At 36.2% G+C, this 23,803-nt stretch overlaps 1 protein-coding gene across 1 annotated transcript; it reads right to left on the reverse strand.

The window, feature by feature from the left end:
- Positions 1-4,388: 4,388 nt before the first annotated feature.
- On the reverse strand, positions 4,389-8,159 carry LOC113332510 (SNF1-related protein kinase catalytic subunit alpha KIN10-like). The gene is made up of 9 exons (XM_026579049.1): positions 7,633-8,159; positions 6,894-7,097; positions 6,575-6,759; positions 6,268-6,450; positions 6,018-6,149; positions 5,506-5,691; positions 5,039-5,128; positions 4,869-4,955; positions 4,389-4,707 (listed from the first exon to the last, which is right to left on the reverse strand). Exons 1-8 carry the CDS (start codon positions 7,835-7,837, stop codon positions 4,914-4,916), a joined length of 1,227 nt encoding a protein of 408 aa, XP_026434834.1. The 5' UTR covers positions 7,838-8,159; the 3' UTR covers positions 4,389-4,707; positions 4,869-4,913.
- Positions 8,160-23,803: the final 15,644 nt, after the last annotated feature.

Genomic DNA, 23,803 nt, shown 5'->3' on the forward strand with positions numbered 1-23,803 from the left:
ATCAAAGTCATCATCGACCCATTTGTCAATGGCCTTCTGTTTCTCCTCAAGAGTTTGAGAAACAACTTCTTTGGCACCACCGGTAGGAGGTGGATCAGTAGCAACAGCACCAGCATCAGCATCGGCAGCAGCAACATCAGCCTTATCAGCAGAAGCAGTCTTATCATCAGCAGGTTTCGGGTTCCAGGATGAACACTCGACACAATCATATGCAGCTTCATGAGTTTGAGATAAAAGAACATCTTCAGCTTCCATCTTCTGAAATGCAGCCCTTCAAATTTGAATGCATTGTTGGTATCATCAACGCGCTTCTTTTCAACCTCCATAGCAAAATCAACTACCTTAAAATTGTTGGAAACAGTGAACAAATAATGAAATGGAATCTCAAACAGCTGAGTCGCGCGGACTAGGTCGCTATCTTTAAGGTATTTCGCGACTCTGCCTCTTGATTGTGCTAGCATTCAAAAAAATTGTCGAACACCTATGGGATAAAACAGCTGAATCTCTGTTGTTCGATTTCTCTGCACCTTGAGAAATCGAACCAACTCTTACTCTATCGTACACTTGCTCATAATACAATTATATGAAAAAACTCAGTAATTCATCTTCTCCAAAAACTGTCTTTTATAACTCAAAGGAAATCAATTCGGTCTAATGAGAATAAAATCAATAATAACTGCCTACTTAAAATCCTCCATAACAGTAATAAAATGGTTAGAATATAAAACCGAAATTAATGAATTTAATTGAGAATATTAAGTTGACAAAAAACATTATGGAAATCAGAAGTTGAATCTGCAAAAAAAATAACTTTTAAATAAGTAGACCCCCAAGACCGCCAAGGCCCCGCTCTCCCGAATTATTATTTTTAAGTAATATAGATATATATAATATACCTAGTCAAATGCATAGGGTGAGACTTGATCCCAAATCTATAATGTGGGAGCCCAAAATAATACCACCGCACTATTTCTTTTAGTTTGGTTTAATATTACAAAAATATGTTTTTAAATATATATCCCAACAGTAAAGAAAGTAATAAACAATGTCAGGATCGTACCACCTTTAAGGACCTTTGAGTTTTGGTGTGACTCGTGAGCTTCCCATTCTTGATCAAGTTTGCTCGAGTTGGGATATCAGAGGAAATGTGTGAAGTTTGCATTTCTAAAGAAGAATCTAAATATACAGTGAACATTACACACACACAGCCATCCGTCTCAATAGGTCAAAGTGCTATCATAAACCATGAATGAATTATAAAGATGTGTGCCTGACAAGCGAATTTGAAGAACATACAAGCAGACTTATATTGCAAAACTAGAGATCGACGTGATTAATAATGTGCATTTATTAATAATAAGGATTACAGAATAATAAAGAGATGGATGTGATTAAGCAACCTTGAGATTTCAAGCTTACATAAACTCATTTCAAAAAGAAAAACAACTTTATAAAATGGTTTTGTTACTCCTCTGTTTTTAAAAATTAGGCAAGTTTGGTTTTCACAAAAATTAAGAAAACCAATCATTGTACCCACTTTTTCATGTTTTATCCTAAACTATCATTTGGTCCTCACTCATTTGTTATTAAAAAAAGAGGAAAGAGAAATGGTCCCCTTTTTATAGTAGGAGAGAAAAAGGAGAGAGAGAAGTGGTCCCTCTCTATGAGTATAGTAGTAAAATCATAACATTTGACTTTCCATATATGGAAACAAGCTTATTTTTTGACATACCCAAATAAGAAAACCTGCCTATATTTTAGAAACGGAGGGAATATCGGTCACTGAATCGTTAATTTTCCGACTCACTATTTCACCTACTCATTGACTCAGCGAGTCACCTGCTTAGTTTTTGGACTATAGATATGAACTGAAAAGGTCAGACTTAATACTTTAGTTTTGTTAATATCTACTTACTGATGGTGATTATAACAAAAAATTGTTCAAAGTAAAATTGAATTCGGAAAACGGATTATTTGTCCAAATATTTTTAAAATATGGTCTAAATGGACGAGTAAAAATTAATATGGGTGAAATGGACACCAAAAAAATAATAAGGATGAAACTGGATTCATCCTGACTTAAACTAAAAAAATAGCAAGGATGAAACTGGGTACATCCTGATGTAAATTAAAAAATAAAAAAATATTTGAAAATAGGTAGGATGAAACTGTTTACATCCTGACTGTTTTTACATTTTTGTCTATTTAAACAGTATCAAAATCTAAAAGTCCTTTCCATTCAGGAATTGTTGATTTTGGTCTTTTTAACCAATTTTGTGAATTGAATTCTCGTTACAATAACTCGCAAATTTCAATATTTCCAATATGGTGCTCTGTTGCTGGAGATACCAACTCGTCCAGGAATAGGTAGGATGAAACTGTTTACATCCTGACTGTTTTTATATTTTTGTCTATTTAAACAGTATCAAAATCTAAAAGTCCTTTTCATCCAGGAATTGTTGATTTTGGTCTTTTTAACCAATTTTATGAATTGAATTCTCGTTACAATAACTCGCAAATTTCAATATTTCCGATATGGTGCTCCGTTACTGGAGATACCAACTCGTCCTCATTTCATTTCTCTTCGTATTCCTTTTTCCCAATACAAGACCAAGTTTTCCCAATATACGACCAAGTATGTGCTGGATGAAAAGAAGGACAAGGAATTCCAAGATTCCATAACCTGACTAGCAGATCTCCCTAGTCAATCAAAAAGTAAATTAACATCTACAAAGAAAAACACAAAATTGGTTAAAAAGATCAAAATCAATAATTTTTGGGTGAAAAAGATATTTAGATTTAGATACTGTTTAAATTGACAAAAATGTAAAAATAGCCGGGATACAAACAGTTTCATCCTACCCATTTTCAAGTATTTTTTTTTTATGTTTAATTTACATCAGGATAAATCCAGTTTCATCCTTGCTATTTTTTAAGTTTAAGTCAGGATGAATCCAGTTTCATCCTTGTTATTTTTTTGTTGTCCATTTCACCCATACTAATTTTTACTCGTCCATTTCAACCATGTTTTAAAAATATTTGGACAAATGACCCATTTTCCGAAAGAAAAAATGATAGTGCCGATAGCTGCTGCTTGGTGCAGTTGAACCATCACTTGCTTCTGCCATGTTTGTGTTGGTTCCGCTTGATAAGGGTTAGGGTTCGTTTTCTCTCTTCACAGATGGAGGCGGCAAATTTTTGGATACGGTTCACTCTAGAAAAGTATACTACTTATATGGGTAAGACATCTACCCTTTGATTTAGGGTTCACTTAAGACATCTGCCCTCTGATATATGTTTGCTTTAGGGGTGAGCATAAAAACCGGAACCGCGGATTTAACCCGTATCCGTCCGTAAAATTGCGGATTTCACCCAAACCGCAAGACGTATGGGCCGGACACGGGTGGGATTCTCAAATCCGCATGCGATGCGGATGCGGTTCCGGTTGTCATTTGAAAACCGCGGATTACCGCAATCGTAGAAAGAAGCAAAGTTTTCTTAAAGTATGAACCTAGGCCCAAAGAGAAAGAAGTGAAGTTCTTTGATCACTTAGTTAACTAAATGAATTTAGGCCCAAAAAGAGAGAAGTAAAGTCCTTAAAACACTAACTGAATTTAGGCCCAACAAATAGAATCAAAACTAAGTTAACTAACTGAATACTGAATGGTAGATGGTGTTTGGCAAGTTGATGTTGTCAGTGATCCGTTCACAGAATCACAGTTCACACACTGTGCAGGCCTAAGAGAGCGTATGGACGCTGTTAGGCATAACAGAACCATTCCCTGCACATATAATATAAACAAGAGAAACAAGTTACAGAACTAGTATGAATTATGAAGTTATAGACTGAACTGAGCTCGTAATGGGCTAGGACCGTCAACTAGTTTCATAGTTCACATCCAAAAGCTAAACTGATAGTTGTCCCGTTGAGGTAACAATGTGGCATGCATCATCCTCAGTTGGACGATTGTTTGTGTTCGTTTCAACCATTACATCGAAATGGAACATTTTCTGCTCTAAAGTTAGTGGGCTTGGCCTAACAAATCCGCGGTTAATCCGCAACCGGCCCGTATAATCCGTTGATCCGCAGAGATTAAATCCGCGGGTGATTGGACCGGTCACGGTTCCATTTTTCAAATCCGCAATTTTGACGGTTTGGTTGCGGGTGACCCCTAATCCGCAACCGTACGTCCGCTGCACACCCCTAGTTTGCTTGATAGGACGTGGAGGGTTGGATTTATTTTTAAGAGGTCATAGCATGATGGGTCATGGACTTGTTGATGGGCTCGTGTTTGGATATATTTCTATACTGGTGGCAGGCAGTTCACCAGTGTTAGATGCATATATGATGATTACAAAGGAGATCATCCTCTATTTTCTGCATCAGTTATTATTTAGGATTAGTTCATAATTTTCAGGGTGACATGTGTATCATTTTCTATCATTGCGGTAAAGGATCATTCCTATCTTCCATACAATTGCATCTCTTGGTGTATAACTGCACAACCAGGAGTCCAGAGTTATTAAGAAGTTCTAAGCTATCTTGAACAACACTATACTGTATCTCTTTGTCCATTCCTGTCATTTTTGTAGTCCCTCTCTCTAAATGTAGATTACAAATTCCTTTCTCTATTGCCCACCTCACTGCCTCTGCCTGTTCAGAATCTACAACTTTGTTTGGAATGCATCGAGCTCCATAACAAATACCTGCACCATCAAGAAGAATTAGTCCTAAGCCTGCTTCACTAGATTCTCTTATGAATGCCTAGTTGACAAGGGAATGTGTTTTACACCGTAAGAAAATCAGCTCCTAATGGATTCCTAATAGGAAATATAATATTTTTCCATAACAAAAGAAAAAGACAGACCATTGATTCCTAAAACTCAGCTCCAAGATAGCCACCTCTGGTAGGTCAAAATCGGTTATCCAGTAACATATAGTATGCAACGGTTGCCTGAAATTTTGTAATTGATTATAAGTTTATAACATAAGAAACTTGGGAAATAGTGTAGTTCAAAACTATATGCACGAAGATACCTCATTTTGAACTTTGTTGCCAAGAGATTCAATCAATTGGTTCCCGTCAAATCCCATCTGAATCACTTTCATAAGAATTTCTTCATCCATCTGCCAAATTAGAATAGAACAAATGCTGTTTACACAATGTGAGATCTAGAAGACCGGAACATAGTTATACTGAAGCAAGATACAACTACAGAAAGGTTATGCAAAAGCAGATACACAAAACTTAGGAAAAGAGCTCAACAACAAATTTGGTATCTCAGCAAGATACACTTGATGGTCGCACCCTAGAGGTTTGGGCTTCAATGGGGTTCGAATCCCACATGCATCGGGGTTTGGAGGAATTTGCCATGAGGCAGTAATAAGCCAATGGCACCATTGTTGACCTTATCCTCTATTAACTTTTCTCATTAAACACAATGATGACCAGGGCCATCACTCATGTAAATTTGGTTTCAGACCATAAAAACATATACATATACCTTATTTGTCTGTTCCATTGTGTCTGGTGGAGGAACAGCTAAATAGCTTGGAAGATGAGTTTGGAACCATGGATGCTGACGAATCTCAGGAATGGTAATTCGCTTCATTGGATCTACCACAAGCATCCTCAGGATCAAATCCCTTGCTCCATCTGATAGATGACTCGGTAACGTATAAATTCCACCCTGAGGTAAGGACGAAGCGAAACAAAAGGCAGAAGACCTTAACCTCTATACCCAAAAAGATTATAAACACCGACTATTAAGATTACTATAGGAATAGCATGAGCGTAACAAACTCATAAAGCGTAAGTTTATATCCTCTGCATTCATCTAACTATTTGCATGCCATGGGAACAAGTAAAGCGAGATAGCAAATACATATTTAACCTCTACGACTGATACAGTCTGTTCAAGGTAAAATAGAAAATGGTAGCTTCGCCTCTGTAGAATCAAGCTTTTGATACTATATACATCTTGGTTTATAAATACAAATTAGTTTAGGATTTTACCTTTATTTTTTTGAACAGGTTAGGCATGTTTGTATCATCAAAGGGTAGAGCTTCACATAGAAGGGCATACAAAGTAACACCACAGCTCCAGATATCTACCTCAGGCCCAGTGTATGGTTTTCCAGATATCACCTAATAAGCAGATATAAGAAACATGAGTCTTTGTTATTTAGACCAAATTACATCATAATCATTTTGCAGGCTACTTAATCTATGGAAGATTGCACAATTTTGATTCTTCAGTTAATACCTCGGGGGCAGCATAGTTTGGACTTCCACAACTTGTTTTTAACAACTGACCATCACGGATAATATTGCTCAAGCCAAAATCAGCAATTTTCACATTGTATTTTGAATCCAAAAGCACGTTCTCAGGCTTAAGATCTCGATGAACTACCATGTTCTTGTGGCAGTACTCCACCCCGGAAATAATCTAATTCCAAATCAAAGCCATATCAAACTTAAAGTTAAGAAGTAACAACCAATCCTTAGCCCCGTAGTGAACAAACATAAGCATCATTAAAATAAATCTAAACTTAGAGAGCATGTATCTCTACCTGCTGAAAAAACTTTCGAGCTTCATCATCCTGTAACCTACCCTTCTGGATGATGTGATCAAACAGTTCTCCAGACTTCCCGCACTCCATTACAACACAAATGTCACTGGGGGTCTCTATGACCTCATAAATTCTTATAATGTGGGGGTGCCTTAACAACGTCAGTATTTTGATTTCTCGTCTAACTGCAACGTAACGAGCACAATAGAATCAGTTTGGCATTCCATTAAAAAAATCTCTTAGCTATAGCAGCAAGGAGGACAAATATAGCATTAGTGTGTAGGACAAATAGGACAAGGTGCAGGACTATAAATCTCACCTTTTTCCTCCAGTTTCGAGTTCTTTATTTTTTCCCGATTAAAGATTTTAATAGCAACTTGGTGTCCAGTCAGTGCATGATCTGCACTTTTCACTTTACCAAACGAACCAAATCCTAAAGTCTTCCCAAGTTTATACTTCGGTAAAAACACATCAATATCAGTGCTGGTTCCCCCATGACTAGAACCATCATCATCCATTTTACCTGTAGCAGAAACAAGACAAGAAAAACAATTCAGGACACGCATAAAGAACATAACAAAAAAAAATTGTATAAACCACTGCAGTGTCTAAGTTCTGATGAGATTCGGAAACGGCCCCCTAGCAGCATTGCTTATGGAACGAACAATGAAGGTGACTAATTACTTCTTTAAAAGAATTTGATGGTTTATTTAGGAAAATAATCACATAGATATCACATTATATGTAGAAACTAGCAACAATCCAAGCTGATTACAGTTTATTAATCATCATCAATTACTATTATTCGATATAGATATCACGTTATAATAATTAAAAAGTGGTTCTGTAACTCACCTAATGCAAAATCTTCTTCTTAATTAGGGCAAACAACACTAAGACAATTGATTGATGATAACTTGTCTGAATATTATGAAAGAAAAGCGTTCTACACGAACTTAAATGGACTCAAAGAAGAGAATCCTAACAAAAATAAAAAAACCACATAACCAGATGAAACTCGGATTTAGTGTTTAATTCAAACTCAAACTCTTTCTAACCTGATTTCCTATATTCAAATTCATCAAGAATTCCAAGTGATATGTGTAGTAGTCGAGTTAAAGCCAATTCACATTCATCTTTGGTACCAGCACCCGCAACCATGTCACCACCATCACGACATCCGATTCTCTCTTCCGGCAACAAATTCTTATCGATCATCTGATTCGTCAAACCGATTTCACCAACACCAACTTTCATGGCCATGATTTGATTATGTAGAATCTGTGAAGGTATATGATACCCTAATTTTTGAGAAAGTGGGAAATCGGGGGAAGAAATCGATTTTTTAATTGATTCTGCTTTCAGAGATGATGATTGAGCAGAGGCTGATGATGAATTTTGGGTTTAAGCGAAGTTCTTTCTTTTTTGTGGGTGCAGAAAGAGTGAGTTGAGTGAAAAGTAGAGAGTTCGAAGAAGATGAAGAGAAACTGGAAGAAATCTTGTTTTTGTATGTTGAGAATTTTGCTTATGGATTTGGGAGTGTGGCGTTTGAAGAGCAGGCGGAGAGTGAGTGTGAGAATTGAACGTTTCATTTCATCTGTCGGGAGTATCAATGTTAGATACTCCTAAATCTTGTAGATGATACCAAATGCCAAGTGTAATTGAGGTGTGAAGATATCATTGTCCTTCGAGAATAAGTATCTGGCAATTCTTTCGAGAGCAGTCTAATGTGTCAGAGTAGCGCTCCGTTGAACCCACAAGTTTTGCTATCTTAAGATTGTCGTCAATGTTAAACGATCAAAACTATTCTTGATTTTAGCTTATTTAGTTAAGTCTCGGATTAGGTTAGAATTTGGTAGTTGAGTATCAAACATCACTTCGAAGACTGAAGATCAACGAAGACATCTGGAGAACTTCTGTATCTGGTATGTGAAGACTGAACCATTCTATTTTACTCGCTATCTCACAATTATATCTATCGAGACTATGTCGTAAGATTTCTAGTAGATTTACAAAGAAGAAGTTTCAAGTCAAGCTTGTCTTGTTAAAAATCTCGAAATATGATTTTAGCAAAAGATAGTTCAACGATCCTTAAAAATACTAGTTCTAAGCAATTTATTGTCTGTGAATTAATTTGTGGATCAATTCAAAATTGTCATGCAAGTGATTTATCACTTGGGAAAGTTTCAAGGGATTTTGAGTTTCCCCCGAAACCAATTAGTAATGCAACTTTACCCCCTAAATTGTTACTACTAGCACCTTGTCCCCCCTAAATTCTAACTTATACAAGAAATGTCCTTTGACCTATGTATGCGATCCCCCATGTGTACATTTCACCACCAAATACCCTTTTTACCTGAAAGAAAAAATAAAAATTAAGATAGGATGGTGAAGCAGTTTATAGCCATAGAGGTTAGGAGGTCGAATAATCCACCTCCACTCGTTGGCCATGGGGAACTATCTTCACTTTCCTTCTTTACTATTGCAGCCGTTCAACCGAATTTCAAAAAACTTAAAACATGTTTTCTTATAGTCAAGATTATTATTCAACTGATGATTATGAGATCAAGCTTTTCTTTTGATATTCTTTTTTTTCTATCGGTAAGCTTTTCTTTTGTTATTATGATCAAAATGAATTAAGTTTTAAAAAGATTTTCTCTCGACATATTTGTATAAGTGAAAGTGATCAGGCTGAATATGGGAACACAGCATAATATGAAAATACAAAAGATTCATTGCATCAATTTCTCGATGAATTTGTGAATATCCGGCGATCATTGAAGTCCAGAAAACAATACTTCTATCAACCATTTTATCAAATACGTTTGTGATCCACATTTTCTATATGTATTAATCAAACGGTCCGCGAGTTATAATCCCAGAGGTGTCACCATCCTTCCACAAAAAAATCATCAAAACAAAAATAACACAAAAACTCCATCAAAACAAAATTAACACAAAAACCCTAAATTTAAATGTTGGTTTCATCAAATTTTATTTTGGTTTCATCAAATTTTATGATGAAACCAAAATAAAACCAACATTTAAATTTGGGGTTTTTGTATCAATTTTTAAAATTTTGGGGTTTTTGTATCAATTTTGTTTACGATGGAGTTTTAATGGATCCCAACATTTGAGTGGAATTTTTGTACCACAAGTTCGGTCATCTTGGATTTTTATGACTAGTTTTGTTAAGCAAATGATTCTGTAAAATAACATCACGTTGAAATTTCAATTTCATCATATAATGCTGAACTTTACGACCAAACTATAACAATCGAAGTTGAAGAAATCAACTGAGCATAAGTTCTTGGATTCATATGAAAATCAGTCATACTTTGAATAAAATAAAAAGCTTGTAAATCTTCTCTAAACAGGTTTTGTCTTCATACCGGACAAATTTAATTATTGCTTCACAATTCAAGAGAAGATAGTTTTGTTGGTGATGACGTAGCAGTTACAAATTTTAAGATGATGACAGTTTTGTTGGTGATGAACAGTTTTGTCTGTGATTCCCTTAAATGTTCTGGGCCGCACACGCGCTACACTGATGTATTCAACGAGTATATAGCCTTGGCCGACAGGTCCGGGTAATCTTCGAAAATTTCATCGTGATGGGGATAGATGAAGATGCTAAGATGGGCATGCGGACTTACAAGACGCGACAAGATCCGAAATGAGTTTATCAAGGGAAGGCTTGGGGTAGCACCGATGGAGAAGATCCTCACGCAGCATCGGCTACGTTGGTTCGGACACCTACAACGAAGACCGCCTGATGCTCCGGTTCGCTTAGGACGCATTGGACGGGCCGAAGGTCGAATGAAGCGACGAGGACGGCCGAAAACGGGACCTGAAAGACCGAGGCGTGGAGAGAGAGGTGGCGCTCGACATAACAGCGTGAAGGGAAGCGATTTTGGTTAAAGAAGTATGCACCTAAGGAATGGGGCTCGGAGAGAGAGCTGGCGCTCGACAGAGCAGCATGGAGGGAAGCAATCCATGTGAAAGAGGTATGTACACGAGGTACGCGAATAGACCTTTCTTTACTTTTGAATATATGCTGGAAGCTCTATCTCCTCGTAGGACTGTGCAAACCGCGAACATGTAAACCGTCATGGCAGACTTGCTCTGTCTTCTGAGCAGGGATAAAGTGAAGATGCCACTCTAACGGTCGTGATTATGTAAACCCAACTAGAGCGGTGTGCTCACTCCCTGCTCATAACAACGAGACACGGAATGTGTCAAGGATTACTCTTACCTTCGGGTAAGTTGCGTCTCGGCTTGCAGGCAGCCGGTGTAAAACCTTCGCCGCATCTCTGGGCATAAGATCGTTACGCGGTTTATCTCTGCTCGACCTGGTACTTGCTACTGGAAAAGAGCTTTGGATTTGGATTTGGATTTGGATTTGGAACAGTGTAGGTAAGACGGGTATGTCAAAGTAAAATATGCACACCAGTGTTTCGCACACAAGATGAAAGGACATTTTTGGCATAAATTAGAATTTAGGGGGGAAAGTTGCTAGTATTAGTAATTTAGGGGGAAAGGTACATTACTAATTTGTTTAGGGGAGAAAACTCAAAAACCCCAAGTTTCAAACATTATAAGAGAAAAATTCGGAATTTCTGATATGGGTAGGTTCACGGACAAGTTCGCGAACCATAGATATCTGAGTTTCTGAATACGGATAAGGTTGTAATGCCAGTTCGAAAACCGTGAGTTCAGTTGGGAGTTATTTACCAACACGGTTCACGAACTGTGGTGAACTGAATTTTGAAGTTGGTATAATATGCTAGTAGTTAGCAAAACTGGTTCACGAACTATGGTCAACTGAGTTCGGTAGTCTAGTAGACTTGGCGAACTTGGTTCACGAACCATAACACGTTAACTCGTGAACAAGCCTTACGATTTACGAACCTTTCTACCAAATTGTCCCATCAAATTTTAAAATTCATATTTAATCTCGCTATCATCAAAAGCCCTCGAATATCTTAATGCAAGAATACTCCATAAATTTCCTAAGTCATCACACTTCCATGTAAAATGATGCAAGTATGGTTACTACCTAGAGAATTACCCGACGCATTGCGCTAATCAAGTTCAATTCCTAAAGATGCATTAAGAATGGTGAAGTAGGCTAATCAATGCAATTGAAATACATTGCGCAAACAATTCGAACAAAGGTCAATTTTACATATGATTACGAGAAAGTATCACTATAATCCGTAATCATATCATGCTACTTGTATTCAAGGTTATCGCTCGATGATGAACCTAAACTAGCTATAGATATGAATGTGAGTTCAATTGATTCTAGACTTAACTAAACAAACATTAAATCATATTGCAACACATCAGTCATTAGAAATCAAATGAAAATATTGAGCGATAACTATTTCATAAAATCAATAACTTTTTTTGAAAATCCGAGTACATCTTTAACCAATAATAAAACTGTGGCTACTTGTGTTTTTGGAAAATCATCATCATAATCAAAAAAGAAGAAAACTATCATGTGAAACCCTTTTTTTTTTTTGAAAATAAGATATATATTTCCCAAGAAAAAGCCTAAGTTAATCTGCGGATTCAGTCTCATTTGAGACTAACTCATGCTGAGTAGCTCGTCCGATGGCTGAATCTCTTGGATTAATATTAGGCCTGGAAGTTACAGATTTGTTATTATTGAAATTACATATATCATAAGCTTTGTCAGTGTCGAAAGCAATTGCAGGAAATAAAAAGCTAGGTGTCTGATTACTCCAAGAAGCTGCATCTTGATTTTTTTTCCTTGTTTTGCCAGCAAGTCTTCTACCTTGTTTGCTCTTCTATCTACATACTGAAAACCTAGGAAAGAAATAAGTTGTGTTTCTAATACTTTAACTTCCTCCAAAATAGCTATGCATTTCCAATTTATTGATGATTTCTTTCCCTGAAGATACCAAATTGTAGCTTGATTCTTTAAAAAAACCATCTATTACCAGATTTTGAACATTGTATGTGTTGGCCATTTAGTAGCTTGTAGAAAATCTATAGCTTATGCTTCTTCAGCTGAGAAGGTCCTGCATCTTCCCATTCAGCTGCTTGAAAAGTTCATGTCCGATTACGAAAATAAATCCAAAACCAGCATCAGTAAATTCAGATAACCATGATGCATCACAGTTTATTTTATATGTGTTTGTGACTGGTAATTCCCAGACAACATTTGGTTTATTTTTTCTGCAGTCTGTTGTTGTTAACCTAGCTAGGTTATCAGGGTCAGTAAGCATAGTGTCTAAAGATATCTAAGGTCAGTTGTTCCGGTGATTCTTTCTGATTCTTTCCCAGCATTTTCCTTTCCTGCAACATCATATTCTTTCACACCCATTCATTCTTTCTGAATCTTCATGCATACAAACCAACCACACAAATTGTGTGTCCCTGCAGTTTCATATATTCGAATTCATTCATCTAATTCAGTACAGATACAACCATGGCATCATCACTTCTACTTCAAAACTTAGCAGCAGCATCTAACTGTAGCTGCATCTCTTAAACATAAACACATTCTCTATCTATTTCTGTAGAACCACATTCATCACTTGCAACTACAAGATTCCATTTCTTGCATACAACCATTGCAAAGCACACTTTAGTTCAGTCTCAGCTTCATAAGCAACAACACCTCCATCACTTCATTGTACCTACTGTTAGAGCATTGCTCGACGACCTCGCATGCATTTCTATCTCAAACATGTTTGTCAATGTTAGTGATCGAAACTATGAGTCTTGATTTCTAGCCTACATAGCAAAGTCTCGGACTAGGATAGAAAAGTGTAGTTGAGCTCAAGGACTTCATGGCGATTCATCATACAACGACGAAGATCTATACAAGGAACCGTGGAACTTCATTAACAAAAAGGTATGTGGAGACTTGAACATATCTATCACTCAAAAGTCTATCTATTCTATCTCCTACTTCTTATGAGACAAAAGTCGTATGCTATATAGGCTAGATCATATGCATTTGACATTTCTAGCTGAGCATTCATTGCTTATCTTTTCTCTCGAAATCGTGTGTTGGTAAAGAGTTTTGCGTTGATCAAGTTTATCTTCACCTAGTGACGAAAGTCATGAAAAGTTTCAATCACTTTGAGAATTGCTCTAACGTGAATCGGTCTGTGAATAATGGCTACATAGCGTCCTCTGATAATGTCTCAATGATTGAAATGAGAGTTTAGATTACATAACCATGTATTCCTTGAACCGAAGTTCTTGAACTTAGTTGATCAAGAGAAATCGGGAGGATTGTGGAATTGGCTTGCCAAGTCCGCGAAATGTCGGAAGTTCTCGACCGAGAATTTCTGCTGGATTTTCCAAAACTCGTTTGTGTGATAAGTCCGCGAACTGGCGGAAGTTCTCTTTCCGAGAATTTCTGCTGAGTTTGGAAAACTCAATCGATTAACTTAAGTCCGCGAACTTGTTTGTGAACTTAAGAGGTTATGATCTAAAGATGTGCTCTGAATATGAAACATTAAATTACTAAGGAATGCTTTATGCAAACCGTGGATATAATGTTCATGAGACGATTTAATCGAATTGAATCATCTTTGTTTCAGTTGTGTCTTGTGTAGTTACATAAGATCTCATAGCAATTGAGCAACTCTTTAACTAGTTCGTTTGAGTCAATTGAACTAGTTATGGTGAAGAAGAACAAGGTTGATATGAAATGCTCATATGGTTAACCTTTTGGGTTACTATGTTGAACCAACACACATGTACACGTTTGGGCATGATTTTCGCAAACCCAGTAAACGTCTACCCAAGTGTGTGTTACAAGCTAAGTTTTCGATCTAAAGGTTGAGAAATATTAACTTGAATCTAAATCAGGTTTTCATCTAACGGTTAATAAGGATTGCTTTGTAACTAAGGCAAAACCCTGATTTGAAGGCTATATAAAGGAGATATCTAGCTTTGAGCAAAACTAATCCCCACACGTCTGTGTGATACTAGTGCGCTCGCTAGAGTCGATTCTCCTTTAACCTTTGGTTTTCTTCTCTAAAACCAGGTTAACTACTTAAAGACTTCATTGGGATTGTGAAGCCAGACCGATACTACTTTTATCGTAGTTTTGTGATCTGATCTTGCATCTTCTATCGTACGAGTACAATCGATTGATTGCCTTGAGATCGTGAGAGTTCTCCAATTGGCAAGATAAAGAAGTCACAAACATCTTCGTCTCATTGTTTGTGATTCCTCGACAAACCGCATGTGTAGTCAAGAAGGATTGTTGAGAGGTGATTGATTAATATAGAATGTTATTCGGGAATATAAGACCGGATTATCAATTGGTTCTTGTTCACCTTGATTTTATATCTTAAGACGGAACAAAACCTAGGGTTTTTCTGTGGGAGACAGATTTATCCTTTGATAGACTTTTCTGTGTGAGACAAATTTGTTTATTATTAAGTCTGCGATTTTGGGTTGCAGCAACTCTTGGTTGTGGGTGAGATCAGCTAAGGGAATCAAGTGCGCAGTATCCTGCCGGGATCAGAGGCGTAAGAGTGAAACTGTACCTTGGATCAGTGGGAGACTTATTGGGGTTCAACTATAGTCCAGTCCGAAGTTAGCTTGGAGTAGGATAGTGTCTGTAGCGGCTTAATACAGTGTGTATTCAATCTGGACTAGGTCCCGGGGTTTTTCTGCATTTGCGGTTTCCTCGTTAACAAAATTTCTGGTGTCTGTGTTATTTCTTTTCCGCATTATATTTTATATAATTGAAATAATACAGGTTGTGCGTTCGTGATTATCAATTGGAAATCCAACCTTTGGTTGTTGATTGATATTGATTGATCCTTGGACATTGGTCTTTGGTACCGTCCAAGTTATTCCTTGTATTTGATAAAGACTCGTTATTGTTTTTAGCTTGAGTAAAAATTAAATCAAGAGAGAGATATTAACTCCTTGAGATAATTTTATCTAGACTGAGTCTGACTGTCTAGTTGATTCTCTAGCAAAGTATTTCGGAGTTAGTCCATACATATTGCTAATCGAAATATTGGGTGGTGTTGTTAGACCCCCGCTTTTTCAATTGGTATCAGAGTAGGCAAACACGTTAAAGACCTTATAAGTATGTGTTTGTAGCGATCTGATTATGGACGAGTCTATCTCTAATAACGTACCAGTTCAGAAATTACCAGATGATTCTAAAATCTTGGATTCACCTGAGAGAACTGTCACATCTAAGTCAATATCCAAACATTCTCTTGATGTAAAAATTGTTGATTGGGAAACTCTCCTAGAAGAACAGTTGGATGAACTTTCTGATGAAGGTGATTCAGATATTGATAGAGATGTTGATGAGGAAGTCTCAGAGTATGTTTAGTTTTTGGATTCGGGGAATATGAAGAAGATTACAACTTCTCATGTCACACCTCTTCTGACTCCTCTATGTCGAGAAAACAAGAAATTCAGAAGATGTTACGCAGGTGTTTATTTTTCGAATCGTTCTACCGAATCGATCCTCAAGGATTCTGAGGAAAACCTACGTATGAAGTCACTTGAATGTGATAATGTTTATCAAAAGTACTTTTTGTTGGAAGAAAAACTTGCAGAATCTGAAGCAAGGTTTAACTTCCAGCAAACAAGTTTTGACGACAGAGAAAGCGCTTATCTCACTCGAGAAAAACGCCTTGAGGCTGATTTAGCTGCTGCTCTTGATAAAATCAAGATGTTGGAAGATGACTTGAAAAAGTTCAATACTAGTTCAAGCAAATTAACCACTATGCTAGGAGCAAGTAAAAATCATCGTGATACACGAGGATTGGGCTCTAAGGGAATAGATGCTCCAAGTAGTAGCAAAGAGGTAAAATTTGTCAAGGCTAGTGATTCTTCTCAACAAAAGGTTTCCACTGATAGCAAAAGTGAAATACCTTCTCCGGCAGTTAAGGTTCAAAAGAGCAAAGTTTATCAACCTCCAAAGTTAGCACACACGGATCGAGGTAAGAACATTCCTTATGTTTGCCACTATTGCTGAAATAAAGGTCACCTGGAAAGGAGATGTCGTTTCCGTATAAGGAATGAGAAACTTCATGATATTCTTGTTTGGGCATCACAAGAAGTTGTGAAACCAAGAACATATGTTAAGACTGATCCTCTTAACGTTACAGATTGTAATTGTCCAACCTTTAGGCAAAGGAATCAGTGCTATGATAGACCTAGATTTTCCTATAAACGTCGTACGAATCCTTCTCATAATCTTAATGGTTATCAAAAGGATAACTTCGTAAAGACGAAGACAAAATCTGATGCTCCCAATTGGAGAAAGACTAACTTGCAAAAGAATAGTCAATCCAATTCTCTTCCAAGAATTCTAGAAGAGAGTGATGGGAAGAAGGTTTTGACTGTTCCTAAACGCACTCAGAAGTGCATAACGAAAAAAGACAATGATGTTTTGAGTGTGAAAAGGAATGATTTTCTAGAAAACTCCATGACTATGGAAAAGGCAGTATCCATGATGTTGGAACTTAACAAGTTTTTTGGAAAAATGGAATTGGATGTGAAAGGTTCTAAAAGTGATCTCTTTCAAGATAATCCAAAGGTCACTTGTGGTGAGCAAGACTTTGTTCACCCCAACGCAACTTAATTGTGTTGGAAATGCATCCTCACCAAGGAATGCCCTGCTTTGTATACGGTGAGGAAAGCACAAGAATTGGGGCACACAGATTATGTTCGGTAAGGAGGTAGAATTCGATTGGATTCATCTAAAAAGGTATGTTTATAAACTTGAGCAAGATTTGTACTTTTATTTGCTTAGAATACTTATAATAATATTGCTTATCGTTCATTTCTACCTAACTTGATCTGTGTTTAAGGTTCTTAAATGTTTAGGTTTGAATACATTAGTTCGGGATGTTTGGACTTCATAGTACATATACCAAGTATGCATAACATCATTTAAAACCAAAATCCAGGGGTTTAAGTTCACAAACCCAGTCTGCAAACTGGAAATTTCGTTTGCAAACCCGTGCGCATACTGCCTGTAGACGTCGATATTCGGTAAACCTTTTCTGGCCGTAACTTCTTCGTCCGAACTCGGATTGACCTCATTCTTTTTGCACTCTCTTTCTATTTGAATTCTCTTTAAAATGGAGATGAGAAACCTTGAATTTGGATGAGTTAACATTGATATTTGTCCTGTCTCTTGTTTTTGAGTATTATGCTCTGTTTTGTTCCACTTCTCTTGAACTTGGGCACTTGGATTCTTGGAGTACTACTCTTTTAAGCTAATTTGTGGCTTTTACAGGAATTTTGTTGGTGAATCAGAAAGAAGGAAGTTCAAGAATGGAAAGTAGTACGCAGTGATATGGAATTCTTGAATGTTCACAATCATCCTTTGTGAACTATGGTGCATAGTCGTTATTGACTTTGTATGTTCTTCTTTGTTAAGAAAATCTTTTTATACGCTTTTGATAGCTATTCTTAGTGTAAATCCGAGCGAAAAATATTGATTCTACCCTTTAAGGACAAATCATCTTATATGTGCATTACGAGTTTGTCTTGATGCCTAGAAAACTTCTTATGAGAATTTATTCTTGTTTTTGAGAAGGATTACTAGAGTTTGGAATAGCGATGATTGTGACTAAACATAGCTATTATTTTCATCTTCTTGTTTTTAGGTTTTTTGGTTTAAAATTCTAAAAATATTTGGAGGATGATGTTATTGCAGTATTAATCTGTTTGATTTTGAAGTATTGCAATATGTTTATGGGATATGTATTGTTTGCGTCCGTGAAATTGAAGGTCCCATATGTTGTCAAAAGTAAAGTTGTTCATAAATTGGTATTCGTATTGATGAAAGGACGAATGGACTTTTGACAAATACAAAAGTTATACCTATGCAGTCATTTATTTGATGGAAAGTAGGGTAAAATCATTTGTGCGACAAGGATAAAGTCTATTATGTCATTATGCATATAGTGATGGAAATATAGAATAGATTCGTGTATGTATTCCAAGGTATTGATCTTCATTGATCCAATATTTTTGTATTACCGTGAGGCTCCATAATGTGTCTTATGTCGAGCACGATACAACTAAGTTGATTATTTTGTGATTAACTTTGTTGGTTGTTCCGTAAGGTATCTTTTATCGAGCAAATCTTTTAAATAATTAAATTGATTACTTCGGTGATTAGTTTGGTTGTTTGTATTCCGATTAGATTAATTATAAGTTCTCTTGTAATTAGTCTAGTTGAGTTTTCATATATTCCACAAATTCTTGTGTTGAGTATATGAACGACTATACTAATCATGTTCTATTGGTTAATGTAGTCGCATATTCCCTAAGGTTTTCCTTATGTTGAGTATGTGAACGATTAAGTTAGTCATCTCCGTATGATTACCTTAGTTGTTGCTCCGTAAGTTTACTTATGTTGAGCACTTTCAATTAAATTGATCACTTTTATTGTTTGATTTAGTTGTGTATTCCAATTGAATTAATCATGAGTTTACTTGTGGTTAATTTGGTCGAGTTTTGGATATAGAAAATCATTCCTATGGTTTTTGGTGTCCAATTTAAAAAGTAGGAATTACCTATAGATCCTATTATAGTGGTATTAGTTAGTGGCAGGTCCACCCACTAAAGCCCAATAACCAGAGGTCCATAATTAAAAGAAAAATGAAAAATGGACCCAATTTTTTAAGTCCAGGTCATGTACACGTGCGAGATCAGGTGTGTGAAATTTAAAAATACCACAAATAACCTTTCCTATTTAACAGGTCTATAAACACGAGAAGAACATTACATTTCATATTCGTTTTCTTCTTCTCTTTCTTCTCACTGCTGCTGCGAATGGGTTCTGAACAAGTCCAAATTTTATTCTTCAATCTTTCTCGTTTTTATTAAATCATATGGAGATTTTTCTCTTACAATGTTTATTTTAGGGTTTCACGATCTAATCCTTGTTGTGATTGATTACGCTTTTTTATCCCCATATTTGATTTTTTGATTATTTACTAGATCTAGACGAATAATCATATTTTTTGTTCATTTCGTTATTAGATTTACTTATACCACTTCTATTTTGTTGGTTTTAAATGTGTTTCAGTTTGTTTTTGCATATGAAGCAGTAGTACGTATATCCTGTACTGACAGAAACCTAGAAGAAGAAGAAGAAGAAGATGCATCGTTATGATTTACGACGAGAAGATTTGTTTGTGTTTCCAGGTATGTTTTCTAATAATCTTCTTTGATTATTTTGTTCGTTTTTCTTCTTTTGATTTGTTTTTCGATTGTATTATGAAGATCAAATTGGTTTTCATGACGTTTTTAGGTTTTTAAGTTCGTTACAGTGTGCTACTGTGTACGAACCGACAGTACGTATACGATGTACCGATATAAAATACTTCTGATTTTGTTTTATTCAAAATTTTTCCATTTTTTTGGGTTGATCCATTAGTACGTATGTGTAGTACTGAAATATGTGCTTTTATTCGACTATATTCATGGATTCATCACTTTTTCTTTACATGCAGTTGATTTTTTAGTTCATGAATATGCATTACGTATATAGCGTACTGATAGAAACTTCTTTTGATTTTCTTTTATTCAAAGTTTTGCCACTGTTTTTGGGTTCGATCCATGAGTATGTATGTGTAATACTGAAACATGTGCTTTGATTCGGTTATATTCATGGATTCATCACTTCTTCTTTACATGTGGTTGATTTTCTAGTTTATGAATACGCAGTACGTATATGGTGTACTGATAGGAACCTCTTCTGATTTTGTTTTATTCATACTTTTTCCATTGTCTTTGGATTCGATCTATGAGTACGTATGTTGAATACTGAAATATGTGCTTTGATTATGTTATATTCATCAATTCATCAATTCTTCTTTACATGAAGTTGATTTTTAGTTCATGAATACGCAATATGTATATGGTGTACTGATAGAAACTTCTTATGATTCTGTTGTATTCAGAGATTTGACACATTTTTATTTCTTTGATCCATGAGTACGTGTGTGAAATACTGAAATATGTGCTAATTTTGTATAGTTTTTCTGTGTTTACAGTGCATATAAAGGTTTTCCTTTATTTTTCCTATGATTTAATACTGTATTAAAGAAATATTAGAGATTAATTGGTATGATCCTACAGTATATGTGATGTAAAACGTTTTCTAGTTCATTTATCATTGATTCTAACAAGGAAACTTTGTTGTTTGGGATCTTGAATATCAGTTCTGCAAGACTCTTATTCATGATATTTGTATCTGTATAACATCTCCTGTAGGTAACTAAACCATGCTTTCATTACAGGTTCATTTAAGAAAGGTCATGCACCGGAATAGGTTTATGAGGCAAAGCTCTGTTGTTCCAGCCATTGTCAACCGTATATGGCGGGATCTGATCCATAATCCTTTACATTTGATATTCTCAGTAGATGTTCTTGGTATGACAAGCTCAACATTGTCTTCTTTAAGTAAAGGCTTTGCCGAGCTGTCAACAGATGGGCAGTTTCTGCAATTACGTATGAAGCAGGTAACTAGTATATTTTGATACTATTCATAGATGAATAAAGGTAACTCGTAATGGGGATTAAATAATGCGTTGTTTCACCGTGGAATCAGGTATGGTCTAGAAGAATAACTGTGGTTGGTGACGGTATTCTTCAAGGAACTGAAGCCCTTGCTCAAGTGTTTGCTTTCGCCGTGTCTGGGGTTGTAACAAAGCCTGTTGAGAATGCAAGGCAAAATGGTCTTCTCGGTTTTGCTCATGGGCTGGGACAAGCTTTCCTAGGGTTCATTGTTCAACCAGTTAGTGGGGAATTGGATTTTTTCTCACTAACAGTAGACGGAATTGGTGCAAGTTGTACTAGGTGCTTAGAAGTCTTTAATAACAAGACCGCCTTCCAAAGAATCAGAAACCCTCGTAAGCAGTGCGGCAGATATGTACTCAAATTTGTAAACAGTGTAGCAGATATGTATTCAAATTTGTAAACAGTGTAGCAGTTATGTACTCAAATCTATGGTCCTTTATATGTTTTAATTAAATTTGGACCTCCAGATAAATAAAATCCCGATTTGGTAGAAGTATGTTATTTCACACGTACTTAAACAGTGGGTATATTAGTCATTTTCATGTTTTCAAATAACTTTGGACCTTAGAATAAGAGTAAAATCTAGTTGGACCCTGCTATAAATAACCTTATGGGCTTAGGACCAAACAAGAAATTTTCCATTTAAAAATCCTTATTTTCTTTCGAAATTAAGGTCGCTCTTGTTGTTCTTTCGGGAATGACATCAAATGGGGGAGAGTTCTTTTGAACTTGTGCTTAATGGTAATATCTTGCGTGGTGTGCGGCTGTGGAATTTTATAGGGGTTATTTTGTATCTTAAAACTCCTTGATGAATGCATTTAGCTTCGGCTTTATGATTGCATCTAAATTAAGTTGGTATGTATCTTTCTTTTAGTCTATGAAATGTCCCTTGTGGAAATTTCATTATGATCCCGTTCTTGTACCTTTGCCAATTTTATTCACAAGAAGGGGGAGAAATAATGTAGTTCACACTACAAATACATTTTGTAAGGGGGAGTGGTTTCCATGATCGAGATGGAGTATTGACTAAGGGGGAGTGATACATATCACCCTAATATTATTGTTAAAGTCGTGATACAATTGGACTTTGATGTTACATAATAATACTATGTCACTGTATAATAATGATTGAGAATCTCGATTTCTCTCATTATTATAGCTACGGATCTTCAACAACGGTGATTCTAAACTTACAACCTTCGGGATCATTGGAGTACTTGGAAGGACGAAGATTTCAGGGAACGTTGAAGATTAGACTATGGAATAGGAGCCACTAAAGTTTATCTTTTTTGTATTCTATATGTACTAATAGTTTTGTCACTAAAATTGACAAAGGGGGAGATTGTTAGAGCATTGCTCGGTCGACCTCGCATGCGTTGCTATCTCAAGCATGTTTGTCAATGTTAGTGATCAAAACTATGAGTCTTGATTTCTAGCCTACATAGTTAAGTCTCGGACTAGGATAGAAAAGTGTAGTTGAGCTCAAGGACTTCATGGGGATTCATCATACAACGACGAAGATCTATACAAGGAACCGTGGAACTTCATCAACAAAAAGGTATGTAGAGACTTGAACTTATCTATCACTCAAAAGTCGTATGCTATATAGACTAGATCATACACATTTGATATTTCGAGCCGAGTATATCTCGCCTATCTATATCTCGAAATCATGTGTTGGTAAAGCGTTTCGGTTTGATCAAGTTTATCTTCACCTAGTGACGAAAGTCATGAAAAGTTTCAATTACTTTGAGAATTGCTCTGACGTGAAACGGTCTGTGAATAACGGCTATATAATGTCCTCTGAGAATATCTCAATGATTCGAATGAGAGTTTAGGTTACATAACCATGTATTCCTTAATCCGAAGTTTTCGAACTTTGTTGATTGGGAGTAACCGGAGGAATTAGCTTTGCCAAGTCCGTGAACTGACGGAAGTTCTCTTACCGAGAATTTCTGCTGGCATTTTCCAAATACTCGTTTGCGTGTTTAGTCCGTGATCCAGTCTATGTAGCATACGACTTTTTGCCTCATAAGAAGTAGGAGATAGAAGAGATAGACTTTTGAGTGATAGATAAGTTCAAGTCTCCACATACCTTTTTGTTGATGAAGTTCCACGGTTCCTTGAGTAGATATTCGTTGTTGTATGATGAATCGCCATGAAGTCCTTGAGCTCAACTACACTTTTCTATCCTAGTCCGAGACTTAGCTATAATAGACTAGAAATCAAGACTCATAGTTTTGATCACTAACATTGACAAACATGCTTGAGATAGCAACGCATGCGAGGTCGACCGAGATATGCTCTAACAATCTCCCCCTTTGTCAATTTTAGTGAAAAAACTATTAATACATATGGAATACAAAAAAGATAAACTTTATTGGCTCCTATTTCATAGTTTAATCTTCAACGTTCCTTGAAATCTTCGTCCTTCCGAGTACTCCAATGATCCCAAAGTTTGTAAGTTTAGCATCACCGTTATTGAAGATCCGTAGCTATAACAATGAGAGAAATCGAGATTCTCGATCATCATTATACAGTCACATGGTATTATTATGTAACATCAAAGTCCAATTGCATCACGACTTTAACAATAATACTACGGTGATATGTATCACTCCCCCTTAGTCAATACTCCATCTCACATGGAAACCA

The sequence above is a fragment of the Papaver somniferum genome, unplaced genomic scaffold (genome assembly GCF_003573695.1).
Source record: "Papaver somniferum cultivar HN1 unplaced genomic scaffold, ASM357369v1 unplaced-scaffold_131, whole genome shotgun sequence".
In the NCBI taxonomy this organism is placed as follows: Eukaryota; Viridiplantae; Streptophyta; class Magnoliopsida; order Ranunculales; family Papaveraceae; genus Papaver; species Papaver somniferum.